General features: G+C 42.3%; 1 protein-coding gene across 2 annotated transcripts in view; it reads right to left on the bottom strand.

The window, feature by feature from the left end:
• AHCYL1 (adenosylhomocysteinase like 1) overlaps positions 1-21,131 on the bottom strand; it is a 38,337-nt gene extending 17,206 nt beyond the window's left edge. The window contains exon 1 of one of the 2 annotated variants that reach the window (XM_047084136.1): positions 20,969-21,130. In XM_047084136.1, coding sequence (XP_046940092.1) covers positions 20,969-21,088 — 120 coding nt within the window. In that variant the 5' untranslated portion in view covers positions 21,089-21,130. Of the gene's footprint in view, positions 1-20,968 lie in introns of both variants that reach the window. The other variant, XM_047084137.1, reaches the window with a different exon arrangement.
• Between the last annotated feature and the right edge of the window lie 1,314 nt (positions 21,132-22,445).

The following is a 22,445-nucleotide window of genomic DNA, read 5'->3' on the forward strand; positions in this document are numbered from 1 at the left end:
GATCACTTAAGTAAAAACAAAATCCAAAGATGGATTGTTCTGTTTACATTATTTCCTATTGTCATGATTTCTTCCAAACATAATTTTTAGTTGGTATACTTCAGTGTTTCTTCAAAGCTGTATCTATAAGGAAGGCTAGGTCTAAATATGATGCAGAATGGGAAAGAGGGGAGGGGGAAAAAGAGATACAGTAATTGGAAATCCAAAAAGTATCTGATCATCAAAAAGTCCTACGTTAAAGAACTATTTGTGTTTGAAGGCTCACCACCCTGTAAACAGCCTTACCCACAACAAGCATGCCAGTATTCCATTCTTGAACTAATATTACATCTGAGAAAGGCTAGAAGGTCAGATTGACCCATTCTCCAAATAGCACATCCAAATACAGAAGTCTACTTGCTGTGCCTTAAAAACTCAATTAAATATCAGGCCAATTTAGTGTGCTATTTCAGAGCACCTTTTCAAAGGGCTCAGTGGGTACAATGGCTGACTCCCTTCAACATGACACTGAAAATGATAAAGAGAAGCTCTACCAAAGAAACAATTTGGGATATGGTACATTCACCACCTAGTGGTTAAGTATGGTGACAAAGTGAGCTGAAAGAATTGCTGTATGTAATTTATCAAGAAAAAGGGATCACAGGCAATCCAAAAGTTATAAGCCTCCAAGGAAGAAAAATTGTTGTATACTACTCAATTTATCCCAACTGATATTTCTTACCATAAGAAGCCGAAAAGCTTCTTTCCATAAACATTTCTTCCATCTATTCAAGTGTCAAATAGCTTAGCCACACTTTTGTCTCCGGTCCAACCCAATTTTGCTGTCTAGCTCCTGAATCACAGGAAATTAAAAGCCATAGGAATTCCACTATGACACTATGGCCAATGGATGGTGATCAGGAGAATAATCATTATTACATCCTTTTAATCAACACATTTGGCAGGTACCAACTAAGTACCCAGTGGTATTTCAGGAAAGATCTATGAGATGAAATATGCACAATCTGTAGATGTGTTTTGACCAACAGGGTAATGATAACACAAATGGCTGTGAGAGAATTTTACTGCTTCTTAAGAAAGATACTAGATATTGTGGTCTTAACAGCCTTATCTGGATATTGTTTAGCTTAGGCCTCCAAAAATCAGAGGTTAGACGAGACATCTTATTAAACGTATTATTTCACATGCTTATCTAACAGCTTGTCATTTCCTCAGAAAGGTTTCCTCCTAGGGGTGAAGGACTAGACTCAAAGGTAAACAGCAATTATTAGGAAAACAAATCATTAAGAAAGCATAGCTTAGAAGTGAGTAAAGGGATCAGTCTGTCTCAACTGCTGAGGAATATCTGAAGAAGGGCCAGTCAGTACCCCTCCTCCTGGTACACTACTGATTTTCTGAGACATCCCCAAATTTATATAATCTGTTCCAGTGTCTCTTCTAGCATGTTGTGTGTGCAGATTTTTCTGTTTTGAAGTTATGGTCAGCATATTTCTTAGCAACTGAGCAAAAAGATGACTATTAATGAAGCTAGCAATTTTAACAAGTCAATTACTAAGCAATGTATGATGACACCTTCCAGGATTCCTACATCTCTTCCAATCCCTCTTTCACACATCTTCTGGCTAATGTATTCCTTCTCCTACAGATTCTACCCTCATCTGCTCTTTATTCAGAGGAAAGGAAGAGGGTATGGCTGTCAGCCTAAACTAAATAGGTACAAGACTTTTCTCCTTGATACTTACCACTGATCAGTCTGATTCCATTTCAGATGAATCAAAAGAAACAGTTATCAATAAACACCAGCTTTTAAGTACAAGAACTACAGAAGTCTGCACATCTTTCAAACCTCCAATTAGGTAAAAGAAATTTCCCAAAGAAGAAGGGTATCCTCTTCCCAACACTTTGCTCTCAGGTACACCACCAGAAAACAATTTATCTCAAGGGAATCAATCTCAGGCCATAGAGTCAAATCCACAGCCACCTTCAGTCACTTCCATTCCCCAGCGCAGAAACCAGTCTTCTGAGACTCAGCAGGTTTTGGCTGCTCCCTGTCCTCCTTCCCTGTCTCAAGTTTCTTAAGTTCTCAGTTTCCCCAGATGGGGCCTGAGCTTCTGGAGGGGGAGGGAATTGCAAGCTGACTAATCACAGCACGTATCTCCCTCCACCACTCCACTCCTCTCTGGGTAACAGGAGGGTAACAGGATATAATGTGAGTGTGTGCATGCACGCACACACATGCACACTACTAGAATCCAATTCCAGAAGAAATACTCCTTTCAAAAATGGGAATCAAGTTCATCTTTCATCAATGTTGGTGGGAGGAAGGGGTGAGGCAATACCAGGGTTCATAATGCCAAGTCACTTAGCTGGTGAGGAAGGAACATAAAGTTTGAATACCTCTGCAAAGAGCAGTTTTATCCTTATCAGCTATTCTCTACCCCACCTCCCACCCTTCATATGAGACAACATACCTCACTGGCTTTGCTAATTATCTCCTGAGGTGCTCTAATGAAAATAAGTGATCTAGGCCTCCAACTGCCAACTAGAGGTAAAATTAAGAGGTTAAAAAGTGGCAACAAATAGGACAGGGAAGGACTTCCTAATCTTTTGAAAACTGCAATTTACACTAGATACACATCCCGACTATGTTTCAATGCCTATTTAGCTATCTGCCCATCCAACTGCCTGGCCTGTCCATACTTTCCTCATCCTCAATCTGCTACAAATAGTATATGAAAACATGCTTGTTGTTCTTTTTCTCTTAACATTCAATTATCATCAACTCTAGCATATTTTTAATTTTTAAAATATTTATTTTTAATATTTATTTTTGAGAGATAGGCAGACACAGAATCCAAAGCAGGCTCAAGGCTCTGAGCTGTCAGCACAGGGCCTGATGCGGGGCTCGAAACCATGGACCGTGAGATCATGACCTGAGCCAAAGTCGGACGCTTAACTGACTAAGCCATCCAGGCGCACCAGTGTTTGTTTTTGAGACAGAGAGCGTGCATGTGGGGGGGGGGGGAGGGGGCGGGCAGAGAGAGAGAGGGAGACAGAGAATCTGAAGCAGATTTCATGCCGTCAGCTCAAAGCCCAACCTGGGGCTGGAATCCCCAAACCATGAGTTCATGACCTGAGCCAAAGTCGGATGCTCAACTGAGCCACCCAGGTCCCCCATTTATTTATGTAGAGGTAACTGAAGAAATCTAGGTTCCTGGAACATACCCATGACTTTAGTGATACACCAAAGTTCCCTTCCAACTCCCTCTGCATCCCCACTGTTTCATTTTCCCAACTTTATTATGATCATTTTCTACATACAAAAACTTAACAAGAGTAGTATAATGAACACCTTTATACCCTCCATCTACACTGAATCTATTTTCCACATTAGGTTTCTTTCGCTGCATATATACACATGTATACATGCACACTTTCAAGTGGTCCTGCCAAAAAAAAAGGTTGCAAATATGAAAATTCACCAATAAATTCTACAGAATGAATTTTCTAAGGATATTCCCCTACAGAACCACAATATCATACTTAAGAATATTAACAATAATCCTGTATTATCCAGTCTGTATTCAAACTCCTCTAATCATCTCAAGAATTTCTTTCAAAAAGATGTAGTATATGCACAATGGAATATTACATGGCCATAAAAAATGAAATGACATTTGCAGCAACCAAAGGCTATAATGCTAAGTGAAGTAAGTCCATCAGAGAAAAACAAATACCATATGATATCCTTGTATGTGGAATTTAAAAAACAAGCAAAGAGAAAAAAGAAACAAAAAACAGACTCCTAAGGACAGAAAACAAACCTAGTGGTTACCAGAATGGAGGTGGGTGGGGGATGGGTGAAGCAGATATAGGAGATTAAGAGTAGACTTATCTTGATGAGCATTGAGTAATGTGTAGAATTGTTTAATCACTATATAGTACATCTGAAACTAATGTAACACTGTGTTAATTATACTTGAGTAATTTTAAAAAAAGAGTGTCTTTCATAGTTATAGACCTAAATGCCTCCCCAATTCTTCCAACCCAGGACAGAACCAAGGTTCACTAAATGCATTTGGTTGTTAGGTTCCTTCAGTGCCTGGTTATCTATCTAGAATAGTTCTCCTGTGTTTCTTTTCCCCCCCTGCAATATTGACGTTTCCTGGACAGGTCCAGGCCAGTTGCCTTTTGGAATCTCCCACTTTTCAGATTACTTTTTCCTATAAATTGGAAGTTCAGCTTTGAGGTTTGATTAGAAAGAGATTAAGATTTTGGCAAGAATACTTCATAGATAATGTTGTATACTTTACTTTGCATTGTACTAGGTAGCATATCATGTTAGGTCATTCCATTATTAGTGACACTAAACTGAACCCTGGGTTAAAGTGAGATCATCAGTCTCTGAAAGGTGTATTTTCTCCTTTGCAAGTAAAGGTTAAATTGTGGGGTGATATCTGTCAGCTTGTGAATATCCTGTTCCCTAGTGACTTTACCATCTGTTCATAATCCTTGCCTGAACCAATTATATTGTGGTGGGGGTGGGGGGATGTTATAGAATAATGTTTTTTTCCCTTACCATTCTTATCACATATATTAGCTGGCATTACTTTTTGTAAGGAGAAACTTTTCTTCTCCCTCTTTCATTTTTTTTCCTTACTTGTCTTTCATATTTTTATTTATTCAATCTGTTACACTCAATAACACAATGAGTACACTGAATGCTCCAATTGTCTCAAACTGGGCCAGTGGGAGTCTCCTTCAAGCTGATTCTTCTGTTTAAGTGCTTCCTTCCTTTCTGGTATAAGAAGATATACCAGGCTCACCTTGTTCTTTCTCTGCTTCAGATCTGTAATCAACGATTTCTCCATTTCTCCAAGCTCTGGTTTCTTTCAGTGGGGAATGGTATTTAGAAAATAATATCTGAGTATAAAATGTGCTAATTGTTAATAGAAGTGTCAGTGCTCCTAAGTTCTTGCAGGGGATAGAGAAATAAATCTTTTTGTTTACTCATGAGTTTATATTGATATTTCCATTTCAAATTTAACATTTTTTAAACTTTTAATTTTCCTATTTGTATTTCTTTTCTATTATTGTTTTTTTTTTAAGTTTATTTAGTAAGAGAAAGAGGGAAGGAGCAGATAGGGAGAGAGACAGAGAATCCCAGGCAGGCTCTGTGCTGACAGCGCAGAGCCTGATGCGGGATCCCATGAACCAGGAGATCACAACCTGAACCAAAATCAAGAGTCAGACATTCAACCGACTGAGCCACCCAGGCACCCTCTGTCTTAGGTTGACAATGCTGGTCTCTAATAGCAATGATACGCTTACTTGTTTTATTCTAGAATACAAATAAAACAATTTCAAAATTACAAGACTAATGTTACTAACAATATTCTACGTAGTGAAGTGTCAATATTTCACTGAAGTTCCTTTTGTCCTTAGAAAATATCTCATGAAGGATATATAGGTGAAGTATGGTTTTCTGAGTGGTTAATATCAATTTGATATGTAGCTAGATTCATTTGTTTCTGTTTACAAGCAATTTTAAGGTTTCCTTTCTCTTTAATTTTTTGACACATAAGGCACATGTCTCAAAAGTTTTAAAGGTATATTCAGAGAAGTCTCACTGCCATTTCTATCTCCCCAACCTTCCTCCCTCCTCACCATTTTCATTAATTTCTGGTTTATGTTCATTAATACAGGTAAAAAAAATAGCAAGTATATACTTATACTTGTATTTTCCCTGTCTTTCTTACTCAAAAAATAGACTGCTAAAATATTCTGCACCTTGTTTTTTTCACTTAGCAATCACTTTGTATTGGTTCAGAGTGTAAAAATCAATAATTCTTAAGTGCTGGGAAAGACTGAGCCAGGTTACTACTGTTCACCTTATATGTTTGTCATAAAAAGTCATTAGACTTAATTCACAGTCCTCTCTAAAGCCTATCTTGACTTTAAATAAAACTCACAAGAAGTTAAACTGGCAAACCTCACTGCAAGGTATGCTGGGATGTTCTTTAAGATGAAAATTTGCCAACTGCTTACAAATAGGCAAATGTGTATTCTTCAAATTAATTTCTATCAGAGAAAAGTTAACAGTGAAAGCAAGCAATCGATCATTGGACAGGTGTAGAAGATGGAGTTTCTGACATTTTGGAAGGTGGCCACACAGACTGAATAAATGCCATCTGTATAATTTCTTAGCCTGCCAAGAAGAAACAAGATTGGAGACATATAAAAACAATTCCTTCCTTCAATTCCTTCCTTCAATTTGGAAGTTTAGCTTAAATGAGGTTGAAAGCCAATTACATCTTAGAAATTCAAACCCTCTACACATATTTGCTTGAGTGAATGGGAAGGCTATATCCACTGAGGGGTGAAAGACATGAAAATCTTTGCCAAATAGTTTATGGCAAAAGAGCTACAAGCAGCTCCAAAAAAGTGGCAGCTGAGTGGACCTGCGTGTGCTTTCTAAACCCTAGGTTAATACCCAACAAAGGTTAATGAGACAGAAACCGTATCAGTTGTTTTTTGTTACCATCTACTGCTTCCCATAAAGTATAGGCTCAAGGGAAGAAAACGCCATCAAAACTCAACACCAAATAAAATAATAATCAGACTTTAAAGACTGAATATTGAATAGTTAACTATGTAGTAACAGGTATTGTTTCCAAATGTGGGTGGGTCAATGGGATCCTTCAGAATCTGCCCTGTAGACAGATGGAATAGTTTTGATTTCAAAAAAAAGGTAAAAATCACTTTAAAGATCAGCTGTAGGCGGCTTTAGTTTCTACAGCTCTTAAAAACACAAAATTGCAAACATCTAGGAGATTAGAAACATAATTCAAGGACAAGAATCTGACAATCAGTCACATCAAATACAATCACACTGTATTTTCCATTCTAGAAAGGTAATATTTGCCATCCCTTCCTGACTTTCTAATTTGAGATGTATATATTCAATTTTAGATAAAAGTCTCAGCATGAAATCATGACCTTAGATAGTCTGTAAGAAAAAAGGTAGTTGATGGGGCACCTGGGTGTCTCAGTTGGTTAAGTGTCTGACTCTTGGTTTTGGCTCAGGTCATGATCTCACAACTTGTGGGTTGGAGCCCCACGGTAGGCTCTGTGCTGACTGCACAGAACCTGCTTGGGATTCTGTCTCCCTCTCTGCCCCTCCGGAAGTCTGTCTCTCTCAAAAATAAACATTAAAAAAAAAAAAAAAAGAAAGAAAGAAAGAAACAAGGTAGTTGAAAGGAATTGGTGGTTGCAATGTGCCTGGGGCTATTTAACAATAAGAACCACCTATTGCTCCAGGATGAATACAGTGCAATTCCCCAAACTCTCTAGCTCCCCAACCAGAACACAGAAGTGAGTTTTCCTGACCTGTGACTTTCTGAACAGCTATTTTCTAATGAGGAAAAGTGGACAGATGCACAAGGATAAAGATCTCTTCCTTTAGGCTGTACTGCAAACCAAAAGTCAAAATCAAATTTGGTATAGGAAGAGTTATCCTTCAAATGTGATCAATAAGCAACACTGTGAGAACATCACTGATCTAAATATTTTTCAAACCATTCTTGTTTAAATTCTGGCATATAAAGAACAAGTAAAACCACTGCAAGCATTACATCAGGACTTTTACCTAAAGCTGATTATAGATTTGAAATCCACACTTACTGGTATCAAAAAACCAAGGTCCTGAATGCCTAAATTTCTATGACATTCTAGTTTTGCACTCTGCTTCAACATCAGTGGCCCACAGATATGATTTCTTTACAGAAGATTTGTATTTTCAGAACATGTTGGAATCTTTCGAGTGAGAGATCTACTCTTCACAGATGAAAAAACAGAACAGGGGTTGGGGTTAAGTGACTTGCTGAAGGCAAATGTGTTAACAAATTGAGATTTAGAAAAAGAAAAAAAAAAAATCCCTACAAGCCCAGTACCATTATATTATCCTTCTTCTAGAATAGGCTGGGGGAAACAGCAGCTCTCCCCTTTATTTTCAAGAGGTCAGTTAAAGGATAGTCCACTATTGCAATGAAGCTTTCTGAGCTTCCATATGAAGACTTGTGAGCTCTAGGGAAGGAAGAGAATTCTCTCCATTCCAAAATCTACATTGATTTTGGGAAAAGTGAAATGATGCAGAGAAATGTAGTATTTTAAAGCTGCCAATGAATTGCTTTAAGAGGTGCTGCTCCTTGGACGTGGAAAGGGTGAGGAGAGAGTAAGAGCCCAAACGTGGAGGCAAAAAGCTCCGGTCTAGCATACACTTCCACCATCTTCTGAGGATGGAATGGGGAGGAGGAGAACGTACGGGCAATCTAATCCAGACCACTAGGATGAAAGAAATGACCCCAGAACTTCCTACTGTAGGCATCAAAAGCAACTTAGAAATTCCACCTGTTATTTATTTATTCAACAGGTTTTCAATCTGGTATGATTAAAACTGATCAATGATTTGGTTTTTTTCATCATCTGGGAAACCTATTATTATTATTTTTTTCAACATTTATTTATTTTTGAGAGACAGAGAAAGCATGAGCCGGGGAGGGGCAGAGAGAGAGGGAGACACAGAATCTGAAGCAGGCTCCAGGCTCTGAGCTGTCAGCACAGAGCCTGACATGGGGCTCCAACCCACGAACCGTGAAATCATGATCTGAGCCGAAGTCCGATGCTTAACCAACTGAGCCACCCAGGTGCCCTGAAACCTGCTATTTTCATTTAAAATGACCATATTTTAAAACATACAACAAAGAATATATTTTAAATGTGCTTTTTAAGGTAACTTATTTATGTTGTGCACAATGGTAATGGGGGAACTTTTCTTTCACACAACAGTACAATCTATATAACTAACTGTATAGCTTTGTATGGTGAATAGAACCTTAAAACAGACCTAAACAGTCCCAGGAAGTGAGGCCTGAAATTCCTTTGATCACTCAAAGGGCTTCTTTAAAAATAGGAAGTAAACATAATTGGTGGTATGATTATATTCCCCCTAGATTAGGGAGTTTTGGTTTAATGCATCACTGAGCAAACAATGAGATGTCCTTATATTAATAGCAGGTTAGAAACTTTAACAGCAGAACAGTTTTTCCATATGCTGGACAACTGGAGCAGTTACAACTGGAATCATCTAGAGCCTCCAGGCTCCTTTGGGGAGGACTATGGGCTCTGAGTGTATAGAAGTTTGGCCTGGGTGGCTCATTTGGTTAAGCATCCAACTCTTGATTTCACCTTAGATCATGATCTCACATTCCTGAGACTGATCCCCATGTTGGGCTCTGCACTGAGTGTGGAGCCTGCTTAAAATTCTCTCCCCCTCTGTCCCTCTCCTCAGCTCACATTCTCTCTAAAAAAAAAAAAAAAGTTTGGCCTGGAAGACCTTGAATCCTTGAATACAGCACAATTTCAGCATCCCTCAGTGTGGGTCTGGAAAGTTCCCCTTAGACGTCAGGCAGAGTGACAAGAATTCCCCCTAATAGACCACCCTTAAAGAGGTCTTGATCTGTAGTTACACTAAAGGTCAGATTTTAGGGAGGTAAAGGCAGAATTGGCACAGGACTCAGTGTGTTCATTGTGCTCCAATCTCTATTATCTGGCCGAGTTATTTCTACATAATTCTTTCTCCCAGTGTCCCAAACAAAATTTCACTCATGTTTCTGCAGCACATGTTGTACTATACATTATACTAACCCTGAAGCACAGTTTAGCCATTCGCTCAAGTCAAACACCAACTTTTCCAAGGATAGAGACATATTAATATTGGGATACATGAAGCAAAGCCTTATCTGCCCTCTCCTTTTATCTTGAGTTCTGTTTGATAATAAGACAATAGTGACAGACCCTTTAGAACTAAGATGTAATCTTTTTTTTTTCTTTCTTGGTCTGGGTGTCAAATCCACTCTCTTTGGTTTCAGGCTATCTGGCTTACCAGCTCAGTCAATTGTCTTTCTGAGTTCTGCCCTCTTTTTTTTTCCTATCATCTTTCTCCAGTCTTTACTCCTTGGGTATTTCCTCAGCCCCTCATTTATCAACTCCTTCTGTAATGCTGTGTTTTGAAGCCAAGATTTCACTATAATGCCCTCTCATGATCTTTATAATTTTACTGTCACTCTTAGTCTAGGAATTGATAGTATAAATCATGTTAAGGAAATTCTCATATTCTGACCTGATTTTTAACCTATTGAGTCCAACAAGCTCAGCCAACCAGAAACTAGGGGTGGGAATGGGAACAGAGAGTCAAAATCATTCTTAACATTCAAAGAGAGCACAGACTAAGAAATGTGACTGGTGTAGTGGAGGCCTAGCAATTCTTATTCTTTTTTTGAGATGCTCTCAAGTTCTTTGCAAAGGACCTTGGCTGTACAGATGAAGAAACTACAACCCAATGTGGGTAGGAGATAATAGTCCCAAATACACAACTCATGGCCTGGCTTTACCCCAATCACCACATTCTCAATTCTGGACAAGCATTCTAGGTTTTTAGCCTGGGTTCACGGACAGGCCTCAGGCTGCCAACTCCCCTTATATGCAAATTGGTGTGTGTATGTGTGTGTGTGTGTGTGTGTCTGTGTTTCGGGAACATGAACACAACTCTGACAGGGCTCCAAACTCCAAATGATTAAGAACCACTGTACAAGACTTATATGACCCAAATAATAACCTCACAAGAATGTAAACTCCACAGGATATGGATCTTTGTCTTGTTCACTGATTAATCCTAAGTGCCCAGTATAGGTCCCGGGAGACAGTAGTAGGTGCTTAACCCTGAGCTAATAGAGCTACATAATTTCTGGTCATAGCTTACTCTGAATACTTTGGAAAAGAAGAGTAACCATAGGCTATTTTCAGGACCTCTCACATGGGGCACAAGATTTTTTCTCATGGCCAAAGTCGTCCGAGATAGATGGTAGCTACATTACCATTCCAATATCAGATATCATAACAATTTTGGCCAGCCTTGTTAGATAACCTAAGTGGTTCTAAATATGGGATCTTTTAGGCTTCAGCAGTTTCGAAAAGCACATACTATCCTATTCTCCACTTGCCCCTTACCATCAACCCTTCCCCATTCTGACTAAGTAGGTCTAGGTTAGGGCCCTGAAATAAATGTTTTAAAAAAGTTCCGTAGGTGACTGATTCCTTCCATTCTTTCTATTCCATGAGAAGTACTCATCTGAAACAATCTAAGCAGGATCTGAAAAAGCAAACACAAGCACACGGAGTTTACCAGGCTCTTGATAAAGCAACTGAAGGCACACAGGGAACAAATGGGTTAGACACATCGTGTTCAGAGAGAAAACAAATAAGGCAAAGAAAGTAGAAAATCTGCCTTTGTAATACCAACTCCATCTGTCAGGTACAGCCAATCCATCAAATGGATCCACAGGGTTTAGGAGCACATGACAAAGAGCTCGTCTCAGGAAAAGAGACTATATTTTTACAATGGCTTGGTCCAAAATCAGTAAAAATTGGCAAGGTGCTCTCATTCCAAACATGCCCAGCGTTCAGCTAATCCTCTCCCTGTGGAGTCAGAAAAGAATGTGCAGAATTCTGAACCCTCTATTTCTCAAATAGGAGGGGTTCCTTCTTCTGAATGCAAGGGTTGAAACTAATCCCATCAACTCTCCACTCCGAATTACAAACTGGGTAGAGGAATGAGATGCCTCTCTACACGGGTGTTCTCCTTCTAACCTTTATGATCTGTAAATATCCTATACCCCATCTCACAGAAGCCATGCCTTTGCTGACCTCAATTCATTCTCAACTGGCAAATAAGAACAGAAACCACCCCCAGAGTAATGTTTCCCTCTGGGAAACCCTGGGGAAGGGTGCAGTAGGGTCAGTGCCTCCAGCATGCATTTTCCCTGGACTTACAATACAGCTTATTACATTTAGAACATCATGTTCTCAACCAGCTTGGTCTCTTTTCTGTTACAAACCTGAAGTAAACAGATTCTACAGCAGCTACAAGTCTGTTACCAAGGCCACTGTATTGATCAGTGTAATTAACATTCACAATTCATCTAGTCCAGCATGACAAGCCAGCTGGGCTACTCTCCGTAAGAACTGAACATTGGGAATCTTCCTGTCTTGCTTGCTAAGGAGTCTGGTGCTCCCGAAGCTGGGCACTAAAAACTTAAGTACTGAATTAGAAGCAGGATACTACCTGGCTACCCACAGGAAACTGAATTAGTTACCAGAATAACTGAACACATCTGCCTTCTCTACAAAGCACCTACTTCTACTTCCAAAACTACAAAATTCTGAAGGTCTCCCTTTCCCCTGAATTCTGCTTGCATCACATACTTAGGGAAACAAAACACAAAATCCTCAATGCCAACTAGGGCCTGATTCCTGGTTAGGACAAGCATTGGCCCAGTTCCCAGAAGCCTGTAACTCTAAAGGAGGTGAATTTCAAAGACAAGGGCATATATAGTTTTTGAACATGGAGCTTAGCTTTTGGTTCAGAAGGGGCAGCTAGGGTTGCAGAATGAGAAGAATCAGAAGTTTGCCCATCATTGCTGGGCAGCACTGTTGTTTATTACTTTCAGGACTCCAACACCAATTCCAAAATGAAACTGTTCAACTCACTGCTGGCCCTCAAATCTCAAACACCCTAAAGGTGAGCCTCTGTTCCTTAAATCAAGAGCATGTGTAAACCAGAACACCACTTTCAACTTAGGGCAGTGTCCCTACTGCTAAGGGTTTAAAACCGGGTGGGACATCAAATTGCCTTCCTATTACAAGTAAGAATATCCCTAGGCTTCTAACCTACTGCCTTGTGATTCTCAAGCAACTGGGCCAAGAAGCTAGAGGCCTTGTATCTCAACAGTCTCCTCCCTTAGTTCCTGATTCTAGCATTATAAAGGGATCTACTAAGCTGTCGGAAATTCTTATCAATGTCTCACCTGCAGTTCTCTGTATTCCCATTATCACCCATGTGAGAGGGATCTAAGTTAGAAAAACAACCCTTGCCAACTGAAGGGGATGGTGAGCCAAAGCCACGAAGTGAGTCCAACTCACTTTCTCCTAGAGAAATCATCTCACGATATTTTACTCACTAAACAATTGGCAGTACTTATACGCCAAGCACATGGTCCTTGCCCTCAATGTCTGGTCTAGAGAAATCAAATGAAAAGTATGATTCAGATATCAAGCCAGTTCTGAAAATAGTTTTGAGAAGTACTACACTGAAGTCAAGCCTGTTTTTGAGACCTACGGGGAGCCAGTTATTTTATTTAGTTTTGATAGTGCAGCATGTGAGTTCCCTACTCTGAACAGTTCAGCTCTGAAGCTTTACAGGCACTCACAGCTCATATGAAGGGCAGTGGGTATGAGGTAGTACAAGAATCCCCAAAAGTTGCTGACATGCTGGTTTCAGTATGCCTAAGTTCTTGAGTTGAACCCTCAAGGCACTGATAATGAGGCTCTTGGGAAGCCAAGGAGCATCCCAAAGAGGCGGATGACAAAGAACACCAACAACCTCAGTTTCGTTCCAAGGACAAACTGCAAGCTGGAAACAATCCGCAGTTTCTGGATCTGTAAAGGAAAGAGATACTATGGCTTAGAGACCTCCTCCTCTAAATCAGGGTTTTTAACCCAGGATCCATGGATGAGTTTCAGGGAGTACCACAAGCCCTCTGAAAAGTATAACAAGTTTTTGTGCCCCTGAATTTTCCTAAAGAACTATAATTTTCATAAGATTCTTAAAGGGATCTGTGACTCAAAAGATTAAGAACCATTGTTCTAGAGTCTCTAATCCAGTGAATATCTCAGGAGCATCCCTCAAACAGGCAAAATAGAAACCTATTTCAGTTCTCTACCTTCTACAGACTTGTCTACTTACTGACCTCTCTTCTAAAATTAGAAACAGAGATGAGAGTGTGTACTTTAAAAATTCAAGGCAAAGAGCTCTTTTATACATCTCCAAAATAAAGCCAACCATCATGAGAGCCCAAATGAATCTTCCTTAAGACCTATGAGGAAGAGGACAGGGTGGAGGTGGTCCAAAAGGGCAGAGCAGAACCACTGTCCACTACTTACTTTCCTGACAAGTCCCTTTTTCTTAATTTCAGGATCCTATGATCATAATGAAAACAAGTCACAGCCCAAAAGCCTGGACTCAAGGTCAAGCCAGTCCTGGGAGAAGGGAATAAAGTAATTCCCCTTATGATCATGGAAACCTGTGTCCCAAAAATTCATCTTAATTGGTAAGTACTGTAAGAGCTGAAAACACTTATTAAAAACAGAACTTCCAAAATCCTGACATTACTCAAAACACGGTAATATGGACAGCTTCATTCAGGAGGCCAAAATGAAACATGGTTACAGTCCTCTCCTCCAGGCCTTTCACCCCTTCACTCTGTCACTCACCAATCCACCATCTGGCTCACAGAGCCGCGCACCAGTGCGGATCAGCACATTAGCATTCTCCTTGGCACCCTGAGCACATAGCATGTTCAGGGGGATTCCACGGATGGCACTGTGCACACACTCTTCAGGAAAGAAGAGAAAAATATATAAACAGGGCTCGCAGTTCTTCAGATTGTAAAGAACTAGGCCTGAGGCAGGGCCAAGACCAACGCATGCAGCAGTGAGCAGTCCCAAGCCCCTCCCGTTTAAGCCTTACTCTAGCATACAACTGCGCACAGGGTGTCCATTTTAGAAGTGAACTGGTTTGGGCTGGTAAAGAACATTTTAAGCCCATTAAGCCCTACAGGCTAAGTACAGAGGCATGTCAGCTGAGGCACTGGGACTTCTGTGGCAAGAAAGCAGGAGCATGCAGGGCCAGTCCTAGATTTGTGTTTCTTCAAAGTCTTTTCCTCATCTCCACTACGGTATTCCATATACTACCTTTTACCCGTAGCTCATTATATTTTTTCTCTTTGTGGCCAGTTTGGGTAGTAAATGATTAAGCCCCATTGTATATTGCTAAGTAGTACCAGCCATTATACACGTTGTGAGATTAAGGCACCGGACTGAAGCCTTTAGAAAAACTGAACAGAGATAGGAAAAAAATGAAACCAGTCTGAGTGTCAACAAAGGCATGAGGGTTCCACCCTAGTTCTGTAATTGCCTTGGAGCAAAGGCCACACACTTCTGCCGGAGAAAATCAGTTAAATGTAATTAGGAGCAGACTGTTTAGGGCAAAGAGAAACAGTATCTAGGGGAAGGAGGTGGAATACACTGGGGAGTGATCTGAAGGTGACCACATAAAAAGATAGTCATACCTCAAAAGAGTCTTTGGAATTGTTTCATGTAATTCAAGGATTCTAGTTTGGGAAGACTCCCAGATAATTACAGTTTGAGGATATAAACTCGTGGACTCAGCTGGCCCACTGTCTGATAGGTGCCCACCTTCCACAGGTACATCGTGTGATGTGGGGGGGTGGACAAGGGAGGGGTGGTGGTCAGGCAGAGCACGTCCACCCCATTTCCAGTACGAACTCGAAGTTCTCCCGTTGTCTACGTCCTTCTTGGAAATCAAATATTTTAGTGTTCAGCAGGTTTAAGCTCTACATTTTTCTCAGGGAAAACATTTTTCTCAGGGAAAATTTCTTTCCTGGTGAGAAGCCACTCCAATAGAAACATCTTTGTTTTGGCTCTTTAAGACTATTTCAAAATTCCATATAAACCAGGGTACTTTTCAGAGTTTATGGAGGTAGTCACTGAACAGCATGTTGGGATAACACATAAACTGGAACTGCAAGAAGCAAACCAGAAATATGGTCACTCTAGTTATAAAGGAACAAAAACACTAAGTAAATTTAATAAATTTACTAAATGCTAATCCCCTCAACAATCCTGTAGTACTATCATTACTTCTCATTTTACAGACAAGAAAACGGAGGCTCAGATGGGTTAAGTCACTTGTCCAAAAATCACAGTTATCAGATGAGAGGAACTGAAGGTAAACCTGACTCCAAAAATCAAGTGCCTAACGTACACGGTACTACTCAGTTAGCCAAGCAACAGCGGGGATAGCTAGTGAAATACCTGAGCGGGTCAAAGGGAAATACAGAATCGGAAGAGAAAAGGTGAACACACCTCAAAGTGAAGTTTAAACTGCTTATCATATGCAAGATACTGACACTATTGACAAGGGTCGGAAGGAAAATTTGTGGTAAGAATCAGTCTTTAACTTTGGGTTCTTTGTTAGATTTCAGGTTGGAAAAAACTCTGGCCTATGCAAATGTATTGTTCTTCATACCTGATGAGGATGCTTCTGACCTACCACAACATGACGTGTTCTGAATTCTACGCAGTATAATGAGGGTAGCCTTTCTTTATAAAATTTTAATATTCAAATTCCCAAACTTGAGAAACTGGTAAGTATACATGATTCTCCTTTACTGGCCAGTTCCTTTAATTAACAGTCCCAAGAGAGCATTAAAGTACTTGTTTACAGATCATAATTACTTGAGGTGGAAGAATAAATTTATCAAGAGTCATAGGCAACTAGAAATCTACATGATTCTATATCAAAATATCCTTTATGAATAACCTTACAAGAATACAGTGGGCAACATACACTGGATCCAAATAATATCCTCCTGATAAGACACACAATGGTAATCTTGCCAGCAAGGGATCTAGACAATGAACAAATTTATCTCTGTTACAACATAAAAGTGCAAAAGAACTAGAACAAAGTAATATGGCAACTAGTGTCTAATTAAACAAATAAGAAAAAGAGAGATAATCAGTAATTGTGGAGAAATCCAAACTAGATCTTCTTATATACATCCCTGACTCCTGTTTGAAGACCGCCACTAAAACAGCTGTTCTAAAGAGAACTGAGAGATACTTAAAAAAAATTTTTTTTTAATGTTTATTTATTTTTGAGAGAAAGAGAGAGAGACACACAGAGTGTGAGCAGGGGAGGGGCAGAGAGAGAGGGAGACACAGCATCCGAAGCGGACTCCAGGCTCCGAGCTGTCAGCGCAGAGCCCGATGCGGGGCTCCGACCCGCAAACTGTGAGATCATGACCTGAGCCAAAGTCAGACGCTTAACGGACTGAGCTACCCAGTCCGAGAACTGAGAGATGCTAACGACGTAGAAAAGATAAGAAACATCCACCTATCAAACCTCAGTGAATCTAAGAAGTATCGGTGCAAATTCTATAAAACTGCACCAAGAATTAGTCATAACATAATCCTTCCTGATGAGAAGAGGGGCATCCTGCTGCATTCCACCCAACACATGAACAGCTAAGCAGTACTCACTAAAGCTCTACTCGGTGTGCTTTACTAAGTCTTAGCCCACCTTTTTGATGAACTGGTGCTATACATGCCTTACTCAAATAAAGAATATCCTACAAGCAAAAGTAGCTGTTTTGTCTCTCTTCTCCTCTACTGTGCTGGCGGTAAAAGTCTGTCTGCATAGATCTTAGGTACAACACCTAAGTACCACTCTGGAGAGACCCCCGCTCCCCCCCCCCCAGTAATAAATGTTCAGAAGTGCAGAGAACAGCAAATGCTTTGATAAGGCTTCCAGAGAAACTTATCTATCTTACAAAGTTTCATCAACAAGCTGGAGATCTGAGTTTACTCTAAGAAAAAAAAAAAAAAGTCAACTTGACACAATGTTAATTTCCAAAGGTCCAAGGACAGCCATCACCCCTGCAACACAAAGTAGCAGAAAGAGGGAAAAATACCCAGTGACTATGGGGAACTAGCTGACTTACCTGGGTCGACTGATAACCACCAACATTAAAGAAGAATCCTCTTTAGCTGTGGTACAATGTACACTACCCTTACAACTCAGGGACCCCTTTTATCACCCAAATATTCCTGGCAGTACAATCTGAAATCAACAGGAACAGTTGTGAACAAGCCTTACTATAGCTGTTAATACCATCCCATGAAAGTTTCTTTTAGAACTTTATGTGTCAGCAAAAGCTGTCTTCCCAAGAAAATGGTATGTATTATTTCCCATGTCTGCTAGCGTGATTCCCTCTATCCTCTGGCTCCTAGGAAGCTTGGAGTTGCATGTGATGATCAGGTTCATCAACGGTCTTAGACCTCAGGGTTAAAGGTATTTTTTTTTCCTTTGTATAGTTTTGACTTTCTATCTAAATTGTGTATGTCTTGCGTTATAAGTCATCTCAAATGCTCACTAAAAACAGGCAGTGTAAGAATACTAATAGACTTCCTTAAAACCACTTTTGCTATCTTAGCTCCTAACATGCACCTATCTCCACCTGTTCCAAATAAAAAGCACTTATTGGTAGATGAGGAAACTGAGGCACAGAAGCTCACTTACTTAAGGTGGTAGCCACTTAGTTGACTTTTTGACACCCAGATCAAGCCTTGAATCAAACCAACAAGTCATATTAACTTCACAGTATTGTGCTAGACCCTAGGGCACACAAAACTAAGTTATGATTACAGTTGAAGAATTTCAATTTATCTATGCTTTGAATTGACAGACAATTTGTCCCCAAAGTGAACAAACTTTCACAGTTACACTGGAATCTGATCTGAGGACCATCAAGGTCACCCTAACGTAACCTGTAGCCTGACTAGCACCTCACTTCCTGAGGGGCCTCAGGGCTTGGAATGACCTAAGGATTACTTGGTCTAGAGCCACGCTGGAGTCCTCACAGGCTAAGGACGGCACCTTTTGAAGAGGCCTTTTTCTTGTAGCATTCAGTACACGGCTGAGCTACATCTTTCCCCCTCTCTTCTCATACTTTCTCACATTATCAATACATGGCAGAGGTACAAAAGTGACTTAAGTCATAACGTCCAATTCAGTAGTTGTGAAAAAACAGATCACCTGGGACTTGCTGTGTGACCTTGACTAGTCCTCAACCAACTCATTAACTAAATAAATGTCTTCTATTATCACTAGGGAAAGGGTAATTAGTCATCATAAATCACTTTAATACAAAGTGCTGTGTAAATGCTAAACAATAAAGCTCAGAAAGAGTAAGATTAATAAGAAACATGGGGTACATTTACTAGCAAATGGAAACTTCTAACAGGGTCTTCCCACATTCCTGGCAGAGACTGCTTCTTTTAGCTAACGGAATATGAGTCTTTAAAATCATTAGCATTTGTCCTGACTGTAATATACATTTTAACAGTATTTCTCATGGGAAGCAAAGAGGAAAAGGGATATTTATTCCTGGTAGGCGGTCATACAGACATCTCAATTACTAGTTGGCAGGTGGGCAATTAATACTTGAGTACCTACTATGTGCTAGGTACAGAGCTGAGTACAGTAGGTACAATGGTGAACAAGAGTCCCTCCCTGCCTTTATGGAGTTTACAACCCACAAAACAAACTTTGTCTTATTAATAGTGGCACTCGCAAGGATACCGGCTTACTAAAATTAAGGCAAGAAAGAATAAAAACGCTTAATCTCTGAAGCAATTAGACCAAAGAGGATAGGCTAATGGGGAGAGGAAGAGTTCAGGGAATTAGGGTACCAGGGCTTTCCCCCAACCCATCATAGGTACTACCCTCAAGCATTCTTAGAAAAGCTGTCTCCTCAAATAGTGCAGATTAGAGTTACTGCCCCCAACAAAGCAGTCAGCTGAAGTGACAGCACGAAAAGTAAGGTTAATCAGACTTCACAGAATCAAAGGACCTTCTACCACCTTTTTAAGGCATCTATTGGTAAGTTTCTGAATTTTACGGGAAAACAGACCCACACAGCACACAACGGTGAACTGTCTTTTCAACCCTGCATTTGCCTCCTGGAGTGGTAGATTGATCTCCTTTAAAAACAAAGTCATCTTGCCCACTATGACAGCTTGACTAATTCAGGTGTAGGAGCCTCAAGGACTCTTATCTAGTCCTGCAAACCTTGCTGTATTCGGCCTACACAAGCACTGCACCCCGTCAAACGCTGCAGGCCCGGACAGCCTTGAAATACTGTCTTTAAAGGAGGGCAATATGTATCCAGCTTCTCACTGGTTTCAAGAAAGGTCACCTCTCTGCAAAGGTTCTCCGGTCTGTTAACTGGGTGCCAGGTATGTGGAAAGTCAAGATGTGGGTGGCAGCAAACGCTCACAAGGCACTCGGGATCCCAATTCCACCGTTCGGAGAGCTAGTGAGACTAAAATCTCCAAAGCCTGCTATTTAATCTTTTCAGGACAAGAGAATTAGAAGGGTGTCCTCTGAGCTCAACCCCGCAGCACAATAGACTAAACTTGTTCTGCCTTAGTTGAGTGCAGTACAGAATGAGCAATCCTTCCTTACCACCCACCCCTCCAACCCACCCAAGCTCCCTTCCCAAGGGATGCCTAAGTGATCTATTCACATGACTACCATCAACCTGTATCCATGGCAGTGTCTGCTGTCACCAACCCCCAAACGTTAGTATCTTACATACGTCCAAGCAACCGGATGACCACAGAAGGTGAAAACCACAGTGTCCTTTCCAATCTCACACTGCCCTCGCTGCTTTCACCTGCATAAACGAGCTAGCCCCACGTATTTCTTCCTCTTGCCTCCGAGCTAGCACGCAGTTGTCGGATAAACCAGCCGCTGCTCCCAAAGATTTGCCCAAAGCGGCTCTGCCAGATTTATCCACTCACCTGAGGGGAGAGGTTCGGTTCAGCCCCGGCCCCTGGGGCTGGTCACAGGGGTCGTGAGTTGGCTCACCCCAATCCCGGCCCCCACTCCCGTCTTCGAAAGGCCCTGCCTGCATCCCGGAAAAGTCAGCCTCAAATTTAAGGCCCGGCCCTGGCGGATTTCAGAAAGATCCCGGAGGACTAGGGCCGAGGGACAAAGGAAAGTGAGGTCAGGGGCGGCCTTTCCAGCTCGGGATAGGCCTGGGGCCACTCACTCGCCACCCTTCACACCGCCTCAGTCGTCCCGGACCTCCTCAAACCTGGCCCCTGAAGTCCCGAACTCGCTGGATCCCGGGCCGCGGGCAAGCTCGCGCCCCTTCCGCGAGGCCCCAGCCCAGGCCCCCACCGCCACCCAGAGCCCCCGCACCTTCTTGGGCGCCTTGGTGACGGTGGCCATGAAGGAGTACTTCTCAGCGTCCTCAATCTCCTTGGCCTGCTTCAGCTCCTCCCCGACCCCGGGCAGCGGCATCGCGTCAGGCATCGACATCCCCCGGCCGGCCCGGCCCGCGGCCGACCCGCCGCCCCCGCCTCTTTCCCTCACGGGCGCCCGCCCGCCCGCCCGCGCGGCGCCCTCCGACACGCGTTCGCCCACCCTCCCGCCCGGGCCGCGCGGAGCTGCGTCCGGTGCTAAAGTGCTGTGGCCAGCGCCTCGTCCGCTCGGCAGTCTATACCAGCCGGACAGCGACGGCAGCGACAGGAGCACCAGGAGCAGCAGCGCCGAGCTCCGACCGGCCCGCGCCGCCACCTCCGCCGCACGCAAACACGCACGCAAAGTAAGGGTAGAGGGTGGTGACGCCACGTCAAGTACTGGCAGCTCCGAGTTGGGGAGAGAAGAGGCGGGGAAAAACGGCGTCCTGTCATGACGTCACCACGCTGGACCCGGCCGCAGAAGCCACGCCTTCTTCTTCCTGCCTCGCCGAAGTTCCCAGAGGGAGTCAGACCCTTTCCGCCGCCAGGTGGCGACATCAGCCCTGTAAGACGCGCGTGGTTTCCGCAAGAATGCCTCGGACCTGGGAGGGAGTCTCTGGGCTGTGGGGTTCCCCCCAAGGCCTCACTCAGGAAGGTGTAAGGGGGATGTTTGGAAGCAAAGCCCAGAGCCCCACACGACACGTCCTACAGCCAGTACTAGGAAATATGCGGGGCCCGAGACAGCCCACCGACGGCCCCAGGCCTTTTGGACCAGCAGCCCCCTCCCCTCCTGCTCACCCCCCCCCCCCCCCCCCCGCACAGACTCAGAGAGCAGTGTGGTTTCCGCACAACCTTTTGTGACCTCCTCCACCACCGTCTCCGCTGGGTCTTGCCTGTTTACAAGACCTTCAGGTCGCGGAGCTGATGTTATCTGGCCCCTGGGATAGGGGTAAGGGAGCCGAGAGAAGGAGGGGGGATTTGGGGGTGGGACAGATAAGTCCCTGGCTTGAATGGTTTTCCTGCTCATCCCTAGAACCATTAGATTTTGCCAGTTCCCAGTGGCACCCAGGGCATTCGCATGCTGTTACTGGTCCCTACCATGTGCTCTGTGCTAAGGCCCTGGATGGAAGAGGTGTGCGCGATACATTTTATGTTTTGCAAGTCTTATTAGACCAGCTGGAGAGGCAAAGCCTGTTTGTAACCTAATGTCAGCTGAGGTAGCATGTCTTTTGAGAGTGAAATGACACTGGCTAAACGCCCGCCCGTGTCCTGTGGAAAGTCCAGTGCCCTCCCCAGGATTTCTGTGAATTAGTAGGGGGACTTAGATTTTCATGGTTACCTCTGGCTCTAGTTTTCTGCCTCATCTGAAGTGTTACTCACTATTCTGGTGTTGTGACTGTTTCTTCAGTTCCTGCTGTCAATTCAAATACGGAACA

The sequence above is a fragment of the Lynx rufus genome, unplaced genomic scaffold (genome assembly GCF_022079265.1).
Source record: "Lynx rufus isolate CCGP_SWC_20201006 ecotype Redwood Valley unplaced genomic scaffold, mLynRuf1.p SCAF_2, whole genome shotgun sequence".
Taxonomy (NCBI): domain Eukaryota; kingdom Metazoa; phylum Chordata; class Mammalia; order Carnivora; family Felidae; genus Lynx; species Lynx rufus.